The sequence below is a fragment of the Oryx dammah genome, unplaced genomic scaffold (assembly GCF_014754425.2).
Source record: "Oryx dammah isolate SB20612 unplaced genomic scaffold, SCBI_Odam_1.1 HiC_scaffold_9, whole genome shotgun sequence".
In the NCBI taxonomy this organism is placed as follows: Eukaryota; Metazoa; Chordata; class Mammalia; order Artiodactyla; family Bovidae; genus Oryx; species Oryx dammah.
Genome location: NW_024070193.1, coordinates 47,984,741 through 48,003,134, shown reverse-complemented (window position 1 = coordinate 48,003,134; position 18,394 = coordinate 47,984,741). Strand labels below are relative to the sequence as shown.

At 42.5% G+C, this 18,394-nt stretch overlaps 1 protein-coding gene across 1 annotated transcript in view; it reads right to left on the bottom strand.

Moving 5' to 3' along the window:
* SCN11A (sodium voltage-gated channel alpha subunit 11) overlaps positions 1-18,394 on the bottom strand; it is an 80,650-nt gene that overhangs the window by 48,738 nt on the left and 13,518 nt on the right. Inside the window, exons 6-13 of the mRNA XM_040246207.1 lie at positions 17,636-17,803; positions 16,783-16,846; positions 12,097-12,238; positions 11,073-11,270; positions 10,004-10,177; positions 6,166-6,295; positions 4,931-5,169; positions 644-826 (exon numbers count right to left, since the gene is read on the bottom strand). Coding sequence (XP_040102141.1) covers positions 644-826; positions 4,931-5,169; positions 6,166-6,295; positions 10,004-10,177; positions 11,073-11,270; positions 12,097-12,238; positions 16,783-16,846; positions 17,636-17,803 — 1,298 coding nt within the window. The remainder of the gene's footprint in view (positions 1-643; positions 827-4,930; positions 5,170-6,165; positions 6,296-10,003; positions 10,178-11,072; positions 11,271-12,096; positions 12,239-16,782; positions 16,847-17,635; positions 17,804-18,394) is intronic.

Here is an 18,394-nt window from a genome sequence, read left to right as displayed (position 1 = left end):
TTCTGCCCATACCTCTTATGGGGTCTGCCGCATGGTCATTTCTGGGCCATGTCTTACATTTTCCCTAGACCGCAAACTCCGTGAAGGCAGTGCTTCCCTCACCTTGCAGTCTTCCCCCGTACATATGAGGTACTCAGCAAAGACCACTGGGGTGCCTCCAGTGGTTTGTGGATGAAGGGCAAAGACTGCAGAAAAGGACTGCGCTCCTGGGAGCAATGAGGAGGGACCCTGTGGGCCAACACGTGCTGGCAGCATCTGCCCCCATCCTGGGCTCGGTAGTGCATCCCCCCTTCGTAAGCCCAGCTGTGAGGGTGCCTGGCTTAGAGTTCTGTGGGGGGAAAGATGGTTGGGGCGTTGCACACACAGCAGGGAGCACAGTCCTGACACCAGAAGACATAATTTTGCGCCTGGTTGCCTGAAGGGTCATCTTGTGGCAGGGGAGGGAGGAGAGTAGGGGTTTGACTGAGAGAAGGCCGCCTGGGACTCACAAGTGTATTATAGACCTGGCTGGCAGGAGGAGTGTAATTTTGGTTCTCAGATCAAGGTAAGATGGTAAACTTTAGTCTGAAACTAGCTGTTGAACTCACTGAAGACTCTTCAATCCTGGCAGATAAGTTATTCAGTAAGAAAGTAAGTGCCTTACCACTCTTAAAGAACGAAATGATATTGAACTTTTTCCTGAAACTATATGGTTTAATATCACATCTGCCAAACTCAGAAGAGCAACAACACTGTCAAAAATGTTCCATCCTCGACGAAAGTAGTGGTAGGGATCCAGTGCAATGATTTTTAGGCACATTTCAGCCATGAAAATGCCAGTGAAAACCTACAGTGAGACAGAAAAAAAAAATGAGAAAAAGAAGGTATGTCCAAGGAAATTACAGAGGTTACAAAGATATAAACTGTATTCTCATACTTGATACAATATACCCTGCAGTCCATGAAAAAGAAACATTTACCACTGTAGCATGGACTTCTCTTTACCTTTTCCTCTCTCCCCACGACCCCACCCCACCACAGCCTCCACTCCAGTATCACCAAGCTAACAGGCATCAGGATGGAGAATAAATATATTTTCCATTCTGTTAAAAAAAAAAAAAACAAAACTGGCTTCTTGGTAGATGGCAGAGTAATAGGAAGTGTCAAGCAATTCCTCCTCTGAATTCTCTTTAAGATACTAATAACTCCAAAGTGAGGGGAGTACACAACAGCTCTGAAAAGTAAAGATAAATATCATTCATAAACCAAAATACAAAAGCAGCTTATCTAAACACTCAACCTCAATACTTTGGTTAGGAAAAAAAAAAAAATTTTTTTTAAGGGCCCAGAACAGAGAATTGGAAATCACTACCAGACACAGAAAAAATGTCTTTGAGCAACCTGATATAGAGGATAAACCCTGAGTTGGTTATAGTTGGAAGGAAGATTAGTGAATCAGAATATAATCTTAAAAACTCCCTCAGAATGCAGGGCATATCATTCCAGAACAAAATATTAAAGAATTAAAAGGAGGGGCAAAAGTTTAAAAAGCACTAAACTATGTCTTTTCCATGGGAAAAATAATTATTTGTCTTTAACAATTAGATAAATACAGCCTTAAGAAATTTGAAAAATGTTGCACAGTAGCCAAATTCAAAGTTAAATCTATCTCCTATATCTTTGCAGAAAATAAGGCAAAGCATTTCTTCATAGCAAATAGCACATTCTCTATCATAAACACACACAGAAATTAAGCAGAAATGAGGAAAACCACAGTGTGAAAATAATACAGTAATATAAAAAGGTTGTTTTTTTTTTAATAAAAGAGGGTGGGGCTTCCCTTGTGGTTCAGATGGTAAAGAATCCACCAGCAATGTGAGAGACCGGGGTTTGATCCCTGGGTTGGGAAGATCCCCTGGAGAAGGGAAAGGCTACCTACTCCAGTATTCTGGCCTAGAGAATTCCATGGACTATACAGTTGCAAAGAGCCAGACACGACTGAGTGACTTTCACATAAAAAGGGTTAAAATCTTTTAAAATGTTGTTCATTATAAGACTCTCCTCTTTAATTCTGGAAACAACAGCAACAACCTATAAATGATTAAATCTCTTTATTAAAAGTAACAGGTGGTCTATTTTTATAAATAATGAAATGACTATTTATAAAATATAACCCTAAAATAAAATGACACAAGTTAAAACAAAAGGATGGGCAAAGTTAAACCCCAGAGAGGCAAATAAAAAGAAATCAAGAGTGGCAAAGAAAAATCAAAGCTTATATCTATCTTTTCCCTTTAAATATTGCTGCCTGTGTGCATGTATATACTAAGTCTCTTCAGTCTTATCCAACACTTTTCAGTCTTGTCCAACTCTTTGTGACCCTATGGACTTTAGCCCACCAGACTTCTCTGTGCATGGGATTCTCCAGGCAAGGATACTGGAGTCGGTTGCCATGCCCTCCTCCAGGGGATCTTCCTGACCCAGGGATCGAACCTGCGTCTCCTGTGGCTACTGCACTGCAGGCGAATTCTTTACCGCTGAGCCATCAGGGAAGCCCCCAACATTGCTGTCTATCCCCAAAATGCCCAATCAGTGCCTAAAAGCAGGCAGTGTGGTGTGTTCCAGTTAATTGTGCAGGATTCATCTCAATCCCCTTTTGACCCACTCTTCCTCCTCCTGTCTTCTTCAGGCTTTACGTGTCTTAGCCTGACAGCAAGATGCCTGGGGAACCATCAGTTTTGCAATCCAATTCAATTGCTACTTATGACTTCTCAGGAGCTCAGTGGACTCCCCTTGATTCAAGCAATTCTGAAGCCTAGAGAGCCTATTTCTGAGTGTAGTCCACAGAACTCCACAGGCCAGCTTAATCCGGCTCCACCCATCAGAGGAAGGACGTTTGGATGTGTTCCTTCAAGCCCAGGGCTCCAAGACCTCCCAACAGATGAGGTGGCTGCTCCCTTTTTCGCATGTGTAGCAAATGGGGTGCAGGGAATGGATGCACAGGCTACATAATCAGCTTTGCATGTTTCTCTTCAATTTCCAGGACCCAGGGTCCAGCTGCTGCCTGTGTTTTCAGACACCAACAATGTCTCTGTGCCTCCTTTGGCCTCTGGAGAAGAATGTCACTTAATCAGCCACCTTCCAACTGCAAAATGCAACTTTACCTCAGTACCTGGGATGCCTGGTCAGTGGGAAATATGAGAGGTGGGCTTTGGTTACTCCTGATAGTTGGATCAACATGGGAACTGATGGACAGACTACCTTTGCAATTAGGAAACCCTGTCTATGGAGACAACACTGTCAGAGACTTTTTGAGTATTCTCTGGAACTTATCCAATAACTCTATCTACCAGGAGGTACTGAAAGATGGGTCCTGCTGACTGTTGGGGTAGGTATTGTGGACCTGAGGTCACATAACATTCTCCCTCCCAGTGAAACAACCTTGTCAGGCCATTCTGGGACACCTCAACAGGAGAGAACTAAACACCGTGGCCTGGATCATCCCAGAAGACCCAGCCTATTAGAAGGTAATCTGTGAGTCAGGTTCATTGTGCAACACGGAATCTAATCCAACATGTGCGTACCCAAGGGGCACTTCTCCCTAAAGGCAGTATGGGAAAAAGAACTAAATACAGACTATCTATAAGGAGACCCACCCTGGTCTTATACTGCAGTTCCCTGCTCTTCTTCATGGGATGTGGAACCAAAGGTGACAGGCACCTGTCTACAGTTCTACACCATCCTAAACTTGATGCACAGAGGCAGCTCTGTGGACCAACTCCTGATTCAATAGGTACTTTGGGTTCTTGTCAATGTAAAAAAAAATTTTAAACATCCACATACATACATACTTGGAAATATTCTGATGCTAAAAATGATCATCTTTGCTAGTAAGACCATAAGAAATTAGTTTCTTCTTTGTATTTCCCTTGTTTTTAAAATTAAAAAACAAGTACTGCTTTTTAAATTAGAAAAATAACATAAAACTTTAAGAAGAAAACATTTGACATTATGATAAGGTTTTTAGCTAATTAACTCATTAGCAAATTAGGGTAGAACATTCACTGGGTACTTACTATTTCTGATACTTGGGAAACTAATTTACCCTTGGGCCTTCTGCAGGAATTATGAATTAAAGTGAACAGTTCTTGAAAAGTCTGTTCCCCTATCTTAGTTTTCCCAATTTAACTGAGACTACTGAAGCAGGCTTATCTGGAACCCCACCCCAGCTCACTCTCCACCTCGTAACCCATTCCTGGGAAAGGAAACCGCCTACAGCTTCCAGGCCCTGACTCACTGTTACAGGGAAAATAACACTTAGGAATGGCAGTCACATTATTTTGTGACAAATGATGTCATCAACATTACTAGGTACCATGATACTCATTACCATGGGTCCTTGGATATGGTTAATATTTTCTTGATTATCCAAAATAGTTGACCTTTTAAGATGTCTACTTGCAGACTTCCGTGGCTGCACAGTGGATAAGAATTTGCCTGCCAAAGTGGGGGACACAGGTTCGATCCCTGGTCCAGGAAGATTCTACATGCCATGGAGCAACTAAGCTCATGAGCCACAACTACTGAGTCCACATGCCCAGAGCCTGTGCTCAGCAACAAGAGAAGCCCCTGCTTCTCACCTCATTGAGAAGTCTAGGCACTGCAACAAAAAAGAGCCCCCACTCACTACAACTAGAGAAAGCTATAGAGCAAAGCAACAAAGAGTCAGCACAGCTCCCCAAGATGACTAAAGACATACCTTAACATACTAGAGAGTGAACAGGGGTCCATTGAAAGTTACTGAAATGGGTAAAAATAAAATTCTAACAGTCATTTTTTCCCTCTACTCCACCTAAGAGGACCAAAGACCCATGTTTGGTTAGACCATGCACATAATATCTAGACTTGAAAGTTTGAAATATGTTCCATATTTTTAAAAACCTAGAATTACCAAGTTCCCTGTGTACAATATATTCTCAAAATTCTGGTCCATTCTGTAATGCTCCATGGCCAAGAAGACAGTGTTGATTATGATGCAGATGGTGATAGCCAGCTCAGTAAAGGGATCAGTCATCACAGTTCTCAGGACCTTCTTAATGTCTAGCCACCAGGGGCTACAGTCCCACACGAGGTATTTGGATGCCAGATTTTCCCCACATGGGAGGCAAGGCTCCTGTGATTTTTCTTGTTCTGGAGAAGAAGAATGAAAAGGCACTTGAGGAATTGGCTCTGCACCAGTCTGGCTGCTCTTTGCCTGTGTGTCCTTCTTCCCTCTTCCCTGGCATCTTCTGTGCTACGACATGATCAGTCAAGAAGAGTACTGATGTGCAGCTAAAAAGGTTTCCCACACTCAGCTTTCATGTGGCATAGTCAAGTAAAAGTCTTTATATGTACATTGAGCACCTAGGAGTGGGGCTGCACTGTCAGAGATACAGATGGGAAAGTCAACACTGACTGGTTATGAACCCATGAGAGAGACAGACATAAGCCCAAGTTCCATTCACCCAAGGTGGACCAAGGTGATGGCTATATCAGAGCACAGGAAGTTTCCAGGGCCCAGGGGAAAGGGAGATATTCAGGCAGGGCCATCTATAAGCACTGAAACAAAAGGCATGCAATCAGTTGATCTCAGGTCAGAAAAGGCACCCTGATTTCCAGGGCTTCATGAGGTGACTCAGAAGTGCTAAGAACCCGTTTAACCCCATTCTTGCTAGAACCTGAGTCCTGCCCTTGAACACCAACCCCTCAGTTTGGTCCCCATTACCTGTTGTTAATCAGGTCCCTCAGATGGTACCAGCCTGCATGCACAGGTCTTCTTCTATTGTTCATGACAGATTCCTATTCTAACTTCAATGACAACTGTCACCTCCTGGAAACTTCTATGTCTTCTCTCCTTTGGCTGACTATCATTGTCACTGAAACCTCCTGTGACTGTGTGGCCTGAACAGGAAGTCTTCTTGGTGCTCTTGGTCCCACCATTACCCAAGTGACAGCTCAGGGTGGGCCCATGGGGAATGCCCGCTTCTTAAAAGCCATGTTGCTCACATGCTCCAAAGAAGCACTGGGAGTCACTTTGCAGAAGTACCCATGGTGGGTTGCAGAGGGCTTCTAGGGAGCTGGAGAGAGGGAGAAGGGAAGGACATCATTGAACTTAGGCTCCCCCTTGGCCTGGGAGGCACAACTTACCCTGCATGGTAATGGTAAGGATGCTGACAGCACTTAGGGCTCTCTGCCTTTGGAAGGTGTCTCCGTGCTCATCACAGTGGTCCACTGACAGATTCTGGGACAGTCGTTTGGTTTGCTCAAGGAGGTGTGGCTGTAAGAGAAGGCATGATGGACCTTCTGAGGGAAGGGGCGGCCTCTCCTCAAAACTTCACAAACTTTGTTTCAATGCCACATGCAGTGAAGATGCTCAACTCACTTCATCTTCATTGCAAGCCAAAGGTTCAATTTTCTTAATTCACATTTACTACATAAGAGGAATATGGGTTGAACATTCACATTTTTATGTATGCACATTTCTAGAGTCTAGAGTCATATCTACAGAAAGATTTATTTCTCTGTGTTATTCATTGTCAACAAAAAGCAAAAAAAAATTTTACAAAAACAAATGCACAATGGTTTGGGGTATGAAAGCAATAAAAAGTATAATTTAGAAACAATGTTTGCAAGGGGCAGAAGTGGGAGATAAATTGAGAAAGGTGAATTGAGGCCAGACAGTGAAAGTGCCTTGAGTTGGCTGTCTAAATAGATTTTGAAACAGACAGTAACTCAGACTTTCCTTGTGTTCCAGGGGTTAAGACTCTGAGCTTCTAATGCAAGGGGCATAGGTTCAATCCCTGCTGGGGAACCAAGATCCCACATGCCATGTGGCAAAAATACCAAAAACAAACAATAAAAAACCCCAAAACAAAACAAAAAATTTTGTAACTAAGAAGGACAGTCATATAAATATCACAAAATCCTTATATTAGTAAACTTCAGGTACTCTTTCAGGCTGTGTCTAAGAGTTTATTGATTTTCACCTTATCTAAAATTCTAAAGTATCTAGAAATTAAGACATAACCTCATAAACCTTCAGCTATTCAGAAAACTCAGGTATCTGTAATTACTTATTCCCCTAAAAGTTCTGACCAACCATGGCCTTATAGGGAACTATCCTTTTGTGAAAAGCTGTTCTAAAGGCAGCCTGTAGTCTTGCAATAGCCATTTCTTATTCTATTAACAGTTACAGGGAAAAGACATTTTATGTTAAGAATGAGGAAAAACTTCCAAAATATTAAAAAATACATGCAATTTCTTGACTGTGCTGTGATCTGACAACAAAGAAGCCTAGTCTAAACCATGGGATCTTACCCTGTAACTCCACCAGGGAACTGTTCACAGCAGTGGGGCAAGTCTGTCCATCTACTTCAAAGGCCCCTGAACCCTCTTTCCCCATTCCAGGCTCAGATATGCGTACCCATTTTCTGCCTCCTTCATCTTTCCACTACCTCAGGAAGGAGGCTCTAGCCATTATTCCCTGGCCTGTATCTCCAACATCTTCCTCTCTTCTGATTTCTCTTCTCCAGAATTAAAACATGTTCAAACATCCCCCACCTTAAATAAGATTTTTTTTCTATATCGTATCCTCTCATAGCTTCTTTTCTACATATCCCACTGCTTAAACAGTAGCCTGGCTTGAATGCCCCATGTTGTTGCTCAGTTCCTAGTCATGTCCCACTCTTTGCAACCCCATGGACTACAGTACACCAGGCTTCCCTGTCCTTCACTATCTCCCAGAGTTTACTCAAAGCATGTCCATTAAGTCAGTGATGTTATCCAACTAACTCATCCTCTGTCACCCTCTTCTCCTCCTTCCCTCAATCTTTCCCAGCATCAGGGTCTTTCCCAATGAGTTGGTACTTTGCATCAGGTGGCCAAAGTACTGGAGCTTCAGCATCAGTCCTTCTAATGAATATTCAGGGTTGATTTCCTTTAGGACTGACTGATTTGACCTCCTTGTTGTCCAAGGAACTCCCAAGAGTCTTATTTAGCACCACAATTCAAAAGCATCAATTCTTTGGTGCTCAGCCTTCTTTACGGTCTAATTCTCACAACCAAATATGACTACTGGAAAAATCATTTGTGTGCTAGCTAAGTCACTTCAGTTGTGTCCAACTCTTTGCAACCCTGTGGACTGTAGCCCACCAGGCTCCTCTGTCCATGGGATTCTCCAGGCAAGAACACTGGAGTGGGTTGCCATGCCCTCCTCCAGGGAAATCTTCCTAACCCAGGGATCAAACTCACATCTCTTGCGTCTCCTGCACTGGAAGGCACATTTTTCACTAGCACCACCGGGGAAGCCCTTAACTTTGACTTCACAGACCTTTGTCAGCAAAGTGATGTCTCTGCTTTTTAATATGCTGGCTAGGTTTGCCATAGCTTTTCTTTCAAGAAGCAGGCATCTTTTAATTTCATGGCTGCAGTCACCATCCGCAGTGATTTTGGAGCCCAGGAAAATAAAATCTGTTGCTGTTTCTACTTTTCCCCCATCTATTTGCTGTGAAGTGATGGGAGCAGATAGCATTACCTTAGTTTTTTTTAATGTTGAGTTTTAAGCCAGCTCTTTCACTCTCCTCTTTCACTCTCTAGGCATCTCAAAATTGGTATGTGCATAACTTAACTTGCTATCTTCCTCGCCCCCCAGAGCATGCTCTCTGCTCACCTCAGTAGATTACTCACCGACAAGCCATAAACCAGCATCATCCCCACCCTCTGCATGTGGTCACTTGCCAATCTTTTCCTCTGTAGGTCCACTGTAACCTGTTCATCTCTCTTCACCCTCACTGCCCGAACCATAGTTGAAGCCACTTCCACCTCTTACTCGGATCACTGCAACAGCTTCTTAATTGATGGCCTCCAGTCTCACCCTCCTCCAATCCCCTCCCTTGGATGAATCCAGGATTTCCACAAAGTAAATCTGGTCTTATCACTCTTCTGCTTAAAACCTTTCCATACTGCTTATCCCTCGCATATAGGGTAAAGAATGAACTCTTTGGCTTGGCTTCAAGGCCTTTTATAAGGGTCCACATCTTACCACTAGAATCTCTTGCCACCATCCCCACCAACCTCACATACACACACGTGTGTGTGTGTGAGTGTGCACGTGCACATTTTCTACTGGGTCATGTTCTGCTCTCCTTTGCTTCCAGGCCTATGCATGTGCCGTTCTCTCTGCATGTGGAGCTTCATTCTTCCTTTAACCTGGTTAATTCATCCTTTCAGCTTACACACTGCTTCCTCTAGGAACTTTTTTCTGATCCACTGCTCTTTTCCCAGTCCCCATCAAGTCTGGGGCTGGTGGTCTGAAACAGATGTTATTGTTGGTCCCATCTATATATCCTCAGGCTTTCTTTGGAAACCCAAATAACTTTCATCCTAACACAGAGCAAGTCATAAATTATTGTTTCCTGACTCCAGAAGTCTTGAACCAATGAAAGACCAAAGGTAGTGTATAAATAGTGCCCTCAGTCCAAGGAGATTAAACTGACTTAATAACACACACTAATTGACCACCTTCTCTTCCATGTATCACTTCTCCCCTCCTTTCTCAGTACTTTCTGTGATCACTTCCCAAATAATCTACTTGTACTCTAACATCTCTAACATTTGCCTTGGAGGAAATAAACACTGCCCCTGAGACACTGCTCCTGCTCTGCTCTCCCTATGACCATCATGCTGGTCATCACACTGAACAGTAACTGCCTTCTTGGCACTGTGCCTGCATTATTAGATGTCTGTGTTATATATCCCCTGTATCTCCAGTACCTACTCCAGTGCCAAATAAACACTGTCAACACTTTAAACAGATATTTGTAAATAAATGGATAACTGAATAGACCCACGGATGCAGGGAAGTATGTGCAAATGGATGAAGGATAAATCACTGACTGAATGAATGAATCCTTTCAATTAGATTGACAACTTGATCTGTCCCCCTGAGCAGTGCTCAAATATCATTAATTCTTTGGCCAAAACTTGCCTTTTTTGAAGAATCTTCATCAGAATCTGATCCTGGAATCTGGTCTTGCCCAGACTTTCTTAAAAAGAAGGATTTTCTTTTCTTACTACCAAATAGCTTTCTCTTCTTTGGGGAAAAAGATGATGCTTCAAGGGAATTAAGTGAACTTCTGTCAATTCCCATGGCAACCAGAGCCTTAGAAAGTGAACAAAAGCAATTAATTAACAGATCACACTCCTCATAAAACACTGCAAACAACTTCCACTTTGGTGAGCATTCTCCCCTCTCTTCTGGTAGCCCTGGACCATTTCAACTGCAAATTGCCCAACTGGAGTATGCTATCTTTATCATTGTTTACGTGGGGAATGTGTCCTGTTTGTTCACGATATTGCAGCCCTTGAAGGCAGGGTTGACTCTCCAACATCTCTGTGCCACTAACCCTTAGCACAGTGTCCTGTATATGCTAGGTACTCACTAAATGTCTGTGTTTAATGATGCAGATATCAAGCACTTAAGAGGGGTTTCCTCCTGACAAATCTCTGCAGAGGATGAGAAAAAGCATAAAACATGATCCCTGCCTTGAAATCTTAAAACTGAATCTTGGAATTTAAGAACTGAAAAAAAAAAATCAAGATGCCAGGGAAACAGTAAGAAGGGCCTGTAAATATAACAGGAATTACAAGAAGGGAGAGATGATCATGACTGTTATCCCTATAGCCATCATGATTGCTTTCCAAACGCTCTCAAGCAAAGTCCCTGGACACAAACATCTCCAGCTTCCCACAAGAAAGCCTACAGCAGAGCCTTCCTTTTCACACACATATATCTAGCCAGCAATTTTGGATCTGTCTTTGAAGGCTCATGTTCAGAAAGCCAAAGGTCATCAAAATCCCTTTCTCAAGAGCCCTGTGCCTGGGCATCCTCATAAGAGACTGTAGCAGAGCCAGCTGCAAGGGGCTTAAAAATTCCCAGAAAATCACCAGTTGGGAAAGCATTGTACAGGCCTTGTACAGAAACCTTAGGCATCAGACCCCACAGCCTCTGGGATGCCCCCAAGCAGACCCCACTAACAGATATCATGTGCCCCTACCTCCTTCTCCTCCTTCAACAGCTGCTGGGCTTCCTGAAACATCTTCTCCTTGGCTTCTGTTTCGGCAGCTACATTCTTGTTCTGTTCCTCATAAGTCATGGTGACAACAGCCAGGGTTAAGTTAACTAAGTAGAAAGAGCCCAGGAAGATGACCACCACAAAGAAGAGGACCGAGATGAGCCCTGAGGTACGCACGGTCTGCAAGGGACAGAACACACGGGATGACTTCACCTGCAGCAGAGATTAGACGGTAGTAACTGATCTCTCCCCAGCCCTGACAGGCTCAGCTGCCCACAACCTCATCTATTGCCTCCCCCATCAACTGGAGCTCCTGATGCTCTGTCCCTCAGTAAGGAAATGCCATCTGAATGTTCACACAGAAGTCCTAGGGACCTGACTATGACTTTCTCATGGGTGTTTGTGTTTTTTACATAAAAATGGCAAGAGAGAGCAATGCAGCCTGAAGGCTGAAGTACTAGTGGTGGAACTGCAGTCAGTGGGAAATCTGGTGGAGGGTGATATCTCCAGGAAGCGTTTTTTGTGCTCTTCTTCCAGATATCACATTTATAGGCTTTTTGATGTTTCTAATGGAATTCTAAAAGAGGATTTAACAGTACAATTGTTAAGGATAAAAAATACATAACACAGGATGCTCAGGGCTGGTGCACTGGGATGACCCAGAGGGATGGTACAGGGAGGGAGGTGGGAGGGGGGTTCAGGATGGGGAACACGTATACACCCGTGGCAGATTCATGTTGATGTATGGCAAAACCATATGATACTGTAAACCATATGATATTGTTGATGTATGGCAAAACCAATATGATATTGTAAAGTAATTAGCCTCCAATTAAAATAAATAAATTTATATTAAAAAAATACATGACAAAGGTAAAGGAGAGATGGTTGGTTATAAATAAACGATAGACAAGTGGTGGAAAGGGAGAGAGGGAGGCAGGGAAGCAGGGGGCGGCAGGGGGAGGTGGAGAGAGAGAGAGGGAAATAGAATGAATAAATATATAACCTGTCGATAAAGCTTCTCCCAGGAATCTTGGGTCATAAGCCGGAACATGGCAAGAAAAGACCAGCCAAAGTTGTCAAAATTTGTGTAATTATAGTCAGGATTTTTTTTGCTATCTTTGCATTTATATTGTTCAGGACAAGCCCTAGATATTGGAAAAAGGAACAGAGAAAGAATTACATACTCTGCAGCTGAGTTCCCCCCGCCACACACACACCCTGCCCAGGGCACTGGTTCTTCCAAGAACAATGAGCTCACACTCAAAACTCCTAGGTGAAGAGAACATTTGTAGAGTGTCATCCTTCATCTTCCAGACCTCCCAGTCTATGTCTAAACATGGGTATTCATAGTCTCTTCTCAAACAGATTGATTAGAAAGTTCACAGTGGCAGTTTTTCATTAAAAAATGAAGTGTAGTGACTTAGTGAACAATTTACAGTAAAAAAAAAAAAAAAGGACATACAATGAATTGATGTCTCCCTCTCTCCCCAGATACCCAGTCCCACTTTCTAAAGGCACAAATAAACAGTTACTTTATTAATTTTTCAGAAGTCTTCTATGACTACAAAAGCACATGTCTATCAATATACATCTTCTATAATACATGAACATGAGCATTCTTTAAACACTCTTTTGCACTTTGCTTTTTTCATGGAATGATACTGAGTGGAGGTCTTTCCATATCAGCATACAAGGAAATGTCTCATTTTTTTGTGTGTCTTACATTTCTGGGATTTTTATAAATGCTTTGCTAACGCTGAATATTTAGATTACAATTGTTATCAGTCCCCTATTATTACAAACATTTGGGTTTTACTTTAAAAACAGTAGATATCTTGCATATGGGTCTTGCCCACATCACCAAAACACACCTCATTGAGTGCATTTATCATATACACTAAGAGTATGTACTTTTTTAGTTTGAAATATAGTATTCTTATCAAAGTAACACATGCTGTGGTTTTAAAAACTCACATGGCAACACAAGGCTTGTAATGAAAACCATTCCAGCATTCTTCAACTGTCATTTATATACCCCCAACTCAACAACTTTTAGCTCTTTCCGGTCCATATCTCTAAATATGGTGCTTTTACTGGGAGGAGATCAAGATGGCAGAGGAGAAGGATGCTGAGCTCACCTCCTCCCGTGAATACATCAAAAATAGGTCTACATGTGGAGCAATTCTCAATGAAAACAAACTGGACACTAGCAGTAAATTGGATATAAGAATGTAAAGAAAGATCCATACAGAGTCAGGTAGAAAGGGAGGGGAAGCAATTAGGTTGGGACTCACACCCATAGGAAGAGACACAGAAGAAAGGGATATCAGAGGCTCAGAGATCCTTCCTGGGGGGGTAAAGGGTTTGAATCACATCCTGGGAAGGCCAGCCCTAGGGTCTAACACTAGGACAAAAAGTTCCCTTAGCTGGCTTGAAAACTAGTGGGATTTACAGGAGGGCTATAACAAACTGAGACTCTGCTCACAAGGACATACACACGTTTGCTTAATCTCAGGAATAAGGTGGATGCCCACTCTCACCACTTCTATTTAACTTGATATTGGATGTCCTAGCCATAGCAACTGGCCAACTTGATATTGGAAGTCCTAGCCATAGCAACCAGCCAAAAAAAAAAAATGAAAGGCATCCAAATTGGAAGAAAAAGGACTTCCCTGGTGGTCCAGTGGCTAAGACTCTACATTCCCAATGCAGGGGGCCCAGATTTAGTCCCTGGTCAGGGAAGTCGATCCCATGTGCCACAATCAAGAATTCACAAGCCACAAGAAAGACGGAAGACCCCTAATTAAACATAAAAGCTTTTGCACAGCAAAGGAAACCATAGCATTAGTCGCTCAATGTTGTCTGACTCTGAAACCCCATGGACTGTAGCCCACCAGGCTCCTCTGTCCATGGAATTCTCTAGGCAAGAATATTGGAGTAGGTAGCCATTTCCTTCTCCAGGGAATCATCCAGACCAAGGATCAAACCCAGATCTCCTGCAGCCTTTACCATCTGAGCTACCAGGGAAGCCCAAGATGAAAAGACAACCCTCAGAATGGGAGAAAATAATTGCAAATGAAGCAACTGACAGAGGATCAATCTCCAAAATACACAAGCAGCTTAGGAAGCTCAGTATCAGAAAAACAAACAACCCAATCAAAAATGGGCAGAAGATCTAAACAGACATTTCTCCAAAGAAGACATACAGATGGCTAATAAACCCATGAAAAATGCTCAGCATCACTTATTATGAGAGAAGTGTAAATCAAAACTACAGTGCAGTATTATCTCACACCAGTCAAAATGGCCATCATCAAAAAATCTACAAACGATGCCAGGGAGGATGTGAAGAAAAGAGAACCCTCTTGCACTGTTGGTAGGAATGTAAATTGGTAACAGCCGCTATGGAGAACAGTATGGAGATTTCTTTAAAAACTAGGAATAAAAGTACCATATGACCCAGATATCCTACTACTGGGTATATACACTGAGAAAACCATTCTAAAAAACACATGTACCCCAGTGTTCATTACAGCACTATTTACATAGCCAGGACATGAAAGCAACCTAGATGTCTACTGACAGATGAACAGATAAAGAAGTTGTGGTACATATATATAATGGAATATTACTCAACCATAAAAAGGAGTGACTTTGAATCAGTTCTAATGAGATGGATGAAACTAGAGCTTGTTATAGAGACTGAAGGAAGTCAGAAAGAGAAATGCAAATATCGTATATAATGCATCTATATGATCTAGAAAATCTACAAAAATGGTACCGATGAACCTATTTGTAGGGCAGGAATAGAGACACAGACATAGAGAAAATACTAGTGGACGCAGCAGGGGAAGGGGAGGGCAGGACTAATTGAGAGAATAGCATGGAAACATATACATTACCATATGTCAAACAGGTAGCTAGCGGGAATTTCCTGTGTGACACATGGAGCTCAACCTGGTGCCCGTGATAACCTAGAGGGGTGGGATGGGGTGGGAGGTGGGAGGGGGGTTCAAGAGAAAGGACACACATGTATAGCTATGGCTGATTCATGCTGATGTATGGCAGAAACCAACACAGCACTAGAAAGTAATTCTACTCCAATTAAAAATAAATAATAACTTTTTTTAAAAAAGACGGACGATCCTGTGTGACACAACTAAGATCCGGCACAGCCAAATAAATAAATATTCAAATTGGAAGGGAAGAAGTAAAACTGTCACTATTTGCAAATGATATGATACGACAGACAGAAAATTAAAGTCTCCATCAAGAAAACTGTTTAGAACTAATAAATGAATTCAGTAAAATTTTAGGAATCAAGATTCAGAAATCTGTTGCATTTTATGTACTAAAAATGAACTGTAGGCATGTATGTCCTCTTGAGGATCATTCTAGAGAGCTCAATAAACCTTGTATTAGGTTAAAATCTAATATGTCTAGTAAGTCTGACCTAATCAGAAGCTGTGACCACTACAAGACTTCCCTAATTTTACAGACAGGGTTACAGCTCTGTTATTTCTCTCTGTATTTACACTTATCACACTTTCAAGAATCTACTGTACATCTCTCTTCCCTGAAAGATGTCAGTTTCAAGAGGGCAGCACTCCTTTATATGTACTTGGATTCCTAGGACCTAAGACAGAGTTTGGCATGCTGTTGGACCTTGATACATATTTGTTATTGAGAAATGAATGTAGTCTATTTCATCAGAGTGTCTATCATATTATCTTAATTTAAAATACACTCAGACTTCCCTGGTGGCAAGGAGATAAGAATAGCCTGCCAAAGCAGGGAACATGGGTTCAATCTCTGGTCTGGAAAGATCCCACATGCTGAGGGGCAACTAAAACCCATGTGCCACAACTACTGAGCCCGCTCTCTAGAGCCTGGGAGCACAACCAATGAGATTCCTGTGCCCCAACCACTGAAGGCCATGCATCCTAGAGCTGCACACCACAACTACTGAGCTTGTGTGCTGCAGCTCCTGGAGGCTGAGCACCTAGAGCCTGTGCTCTGTGACAAGAGAAGTCACTGCATTGAGAAGCCCGCACACCACAATTAGACAATAGCCCTGCAAACCACAACTAGAGAAAGCCCATGCACAGCAACGAAGATCCAAGGCAACCAAAAGGAAACAACATCATCAAAAGAAAGACACTCAATAAATATTCATGGAATCTCTCAACTCAGAGAGGACTACCTAGAATAAGGAAGGGTATCCCCAGAGGGCTACTAGCTGCTGAGGTGAATGTACATGAACACACGTACAACAGTGTGGGCAATCAGGGGCAGTGGTGGTCACAGATCCACAAACAGAAGATGTATGCTGAGATGTCTTGCGTCAGGGCCATGTCATTGATCAGGAAATAGGTCTAAATGGGGCTTTCAGTCACAATATCCTTTCTGACCTTCGATGGTCTTGAATATCCACTCCATAAAGTTGAAATATCACTATGTTTTCAGTAGGTTTCTTACCAGATACAAATTCAACATAATTTGGGGGAGAGTACAGTTCTAGACATTGGGAAAAAATTTTTAATTTAGTAATGCATGTCAAAATTTGTCTAGACACTTGAAATAATCAGTGGTGTTTGAGAACTATCACCACTGTTTGCATAAGTCATTAGATGAAGGCTGCTTGCCACATCACTTCAAATAGATAGAATGAAGAATATAAACATCTTACCTGTTGCCCATCCACACGCCACACATTTTGAATTCAGTGGACTCTTCCTTTTTAAAGCAATAGTCTGAAGGGGAAAGAATTATAAACTCAGGTTGAAAAAAATAACACTGAAAGGAAAGAGAATAGCAAACATGCCAAATTATGCTAGAAAAAGATGGTCCAGAATCTTCCAAAATGATCAAGGTGATCAAAGCGATCTCAATGAAATGATCCAGAGAGAAACTAGAGCCTACGCCCTCAGGATGATGCAAGAAAAGAAGAGGGAGAAGGAGAAGGAAGGAGAAATAAGAGGAGGAAGCAGTGACATGATAGCCACTTTGCTTCTCAGTACATAGAACTGAGCCAGAGACCACCCTTGGGAGGAGCTGGACACAAGGTCAGCCCATGAGAAACTCAAAAACCAAGACAGACGTGGAGAAAGTAGGGCCACATGAAATTCAGGACACATGAAATTGATACAGGGTTGACCTCAGAGTGGAGAGGGTGCAACATGAAAGGAGCAACATCACTGAAGAAAATACTTGGATAGAGGGAGGCATTGTGGGAAGTTGCTGGTCCCCTTTGACCAAAGCCAGGCACTCTGAAGACATCTGTAAAAGGTGACAAGGAGGTGGGCAGATATGAAAGCTGACACCACTGTTATAGACGTGCAACTTCAGGCTTTTCCTTCTCCACGAAAACCCAGAGAAGGAGGCAGTTCTCTAAGAAATTCACTTGCCCACATGAGAATCCTAGAGGAACAAGTCATCCAGTGCTCCTAAGACATTTATAACACAGACCGATAGATAGTACAAGTGGGGATAAATAAAAAGTAACCATGCACAAACCAAGAAGTGAACGGTGGGGTGCTTACCTTGATAGTCATCATTACAGGAATTACTGACACATTTGTAGCTCAGATTTCCCATGAAAAGCTGCTGACCTACCAGGGCGAAGATGCTGAGGCAAAAGAGAGTCAGGATCATCACATCGACAAGCTTCTTCACAGAGTGCAGCAAGGCCCCAACAATGACCTTCAAACCTGAGGAAGAAAACAGGTGTGGGGAGAAGACCCCTACTCACACAGACACTTAAGACACAGGCAAGGAGCAGTAAGGCTTCAAAAGTTGTCTGATTGTGGGCTGGCATTGGAAACTGGCCTGACCTGGGATTCTGAAGCTGAAAGTTCTAGTTCCAACCCTATACCTTAAAAGCTATTTGCCATCAGAGCCACCCACTGGCCTCTTTATCCTGCCCTATAGATGCCACAGGGTTGCTCTGAAGGGCAAGTGAGAAAACTGAGCAGAAACTTGCCAAACAGAGACATAAGACATAACTGGATGACAGTTGTGCAGTCACTTCCCTGACTGGGGGTCACAGGCAACATTAATGCCAAAGTGAAGAACTGAAGCTGTATTTAACATTTGGTAGCTACTACAGGAAGCAACAATTAGAGCTGGACATGGAACAACAGACTGGTTCCAAATAGGAAAAGAAGTGCATCAAGGCTATATATTGTCACCCTGCTTATTTAACTTATATGCAAAGTACATCATGAGAAATGCTGGACTGGAAGAAACACAAGCTGGAATCAAGATTGCCGGGAGAAATATCAATAACCTCAGATATGCAG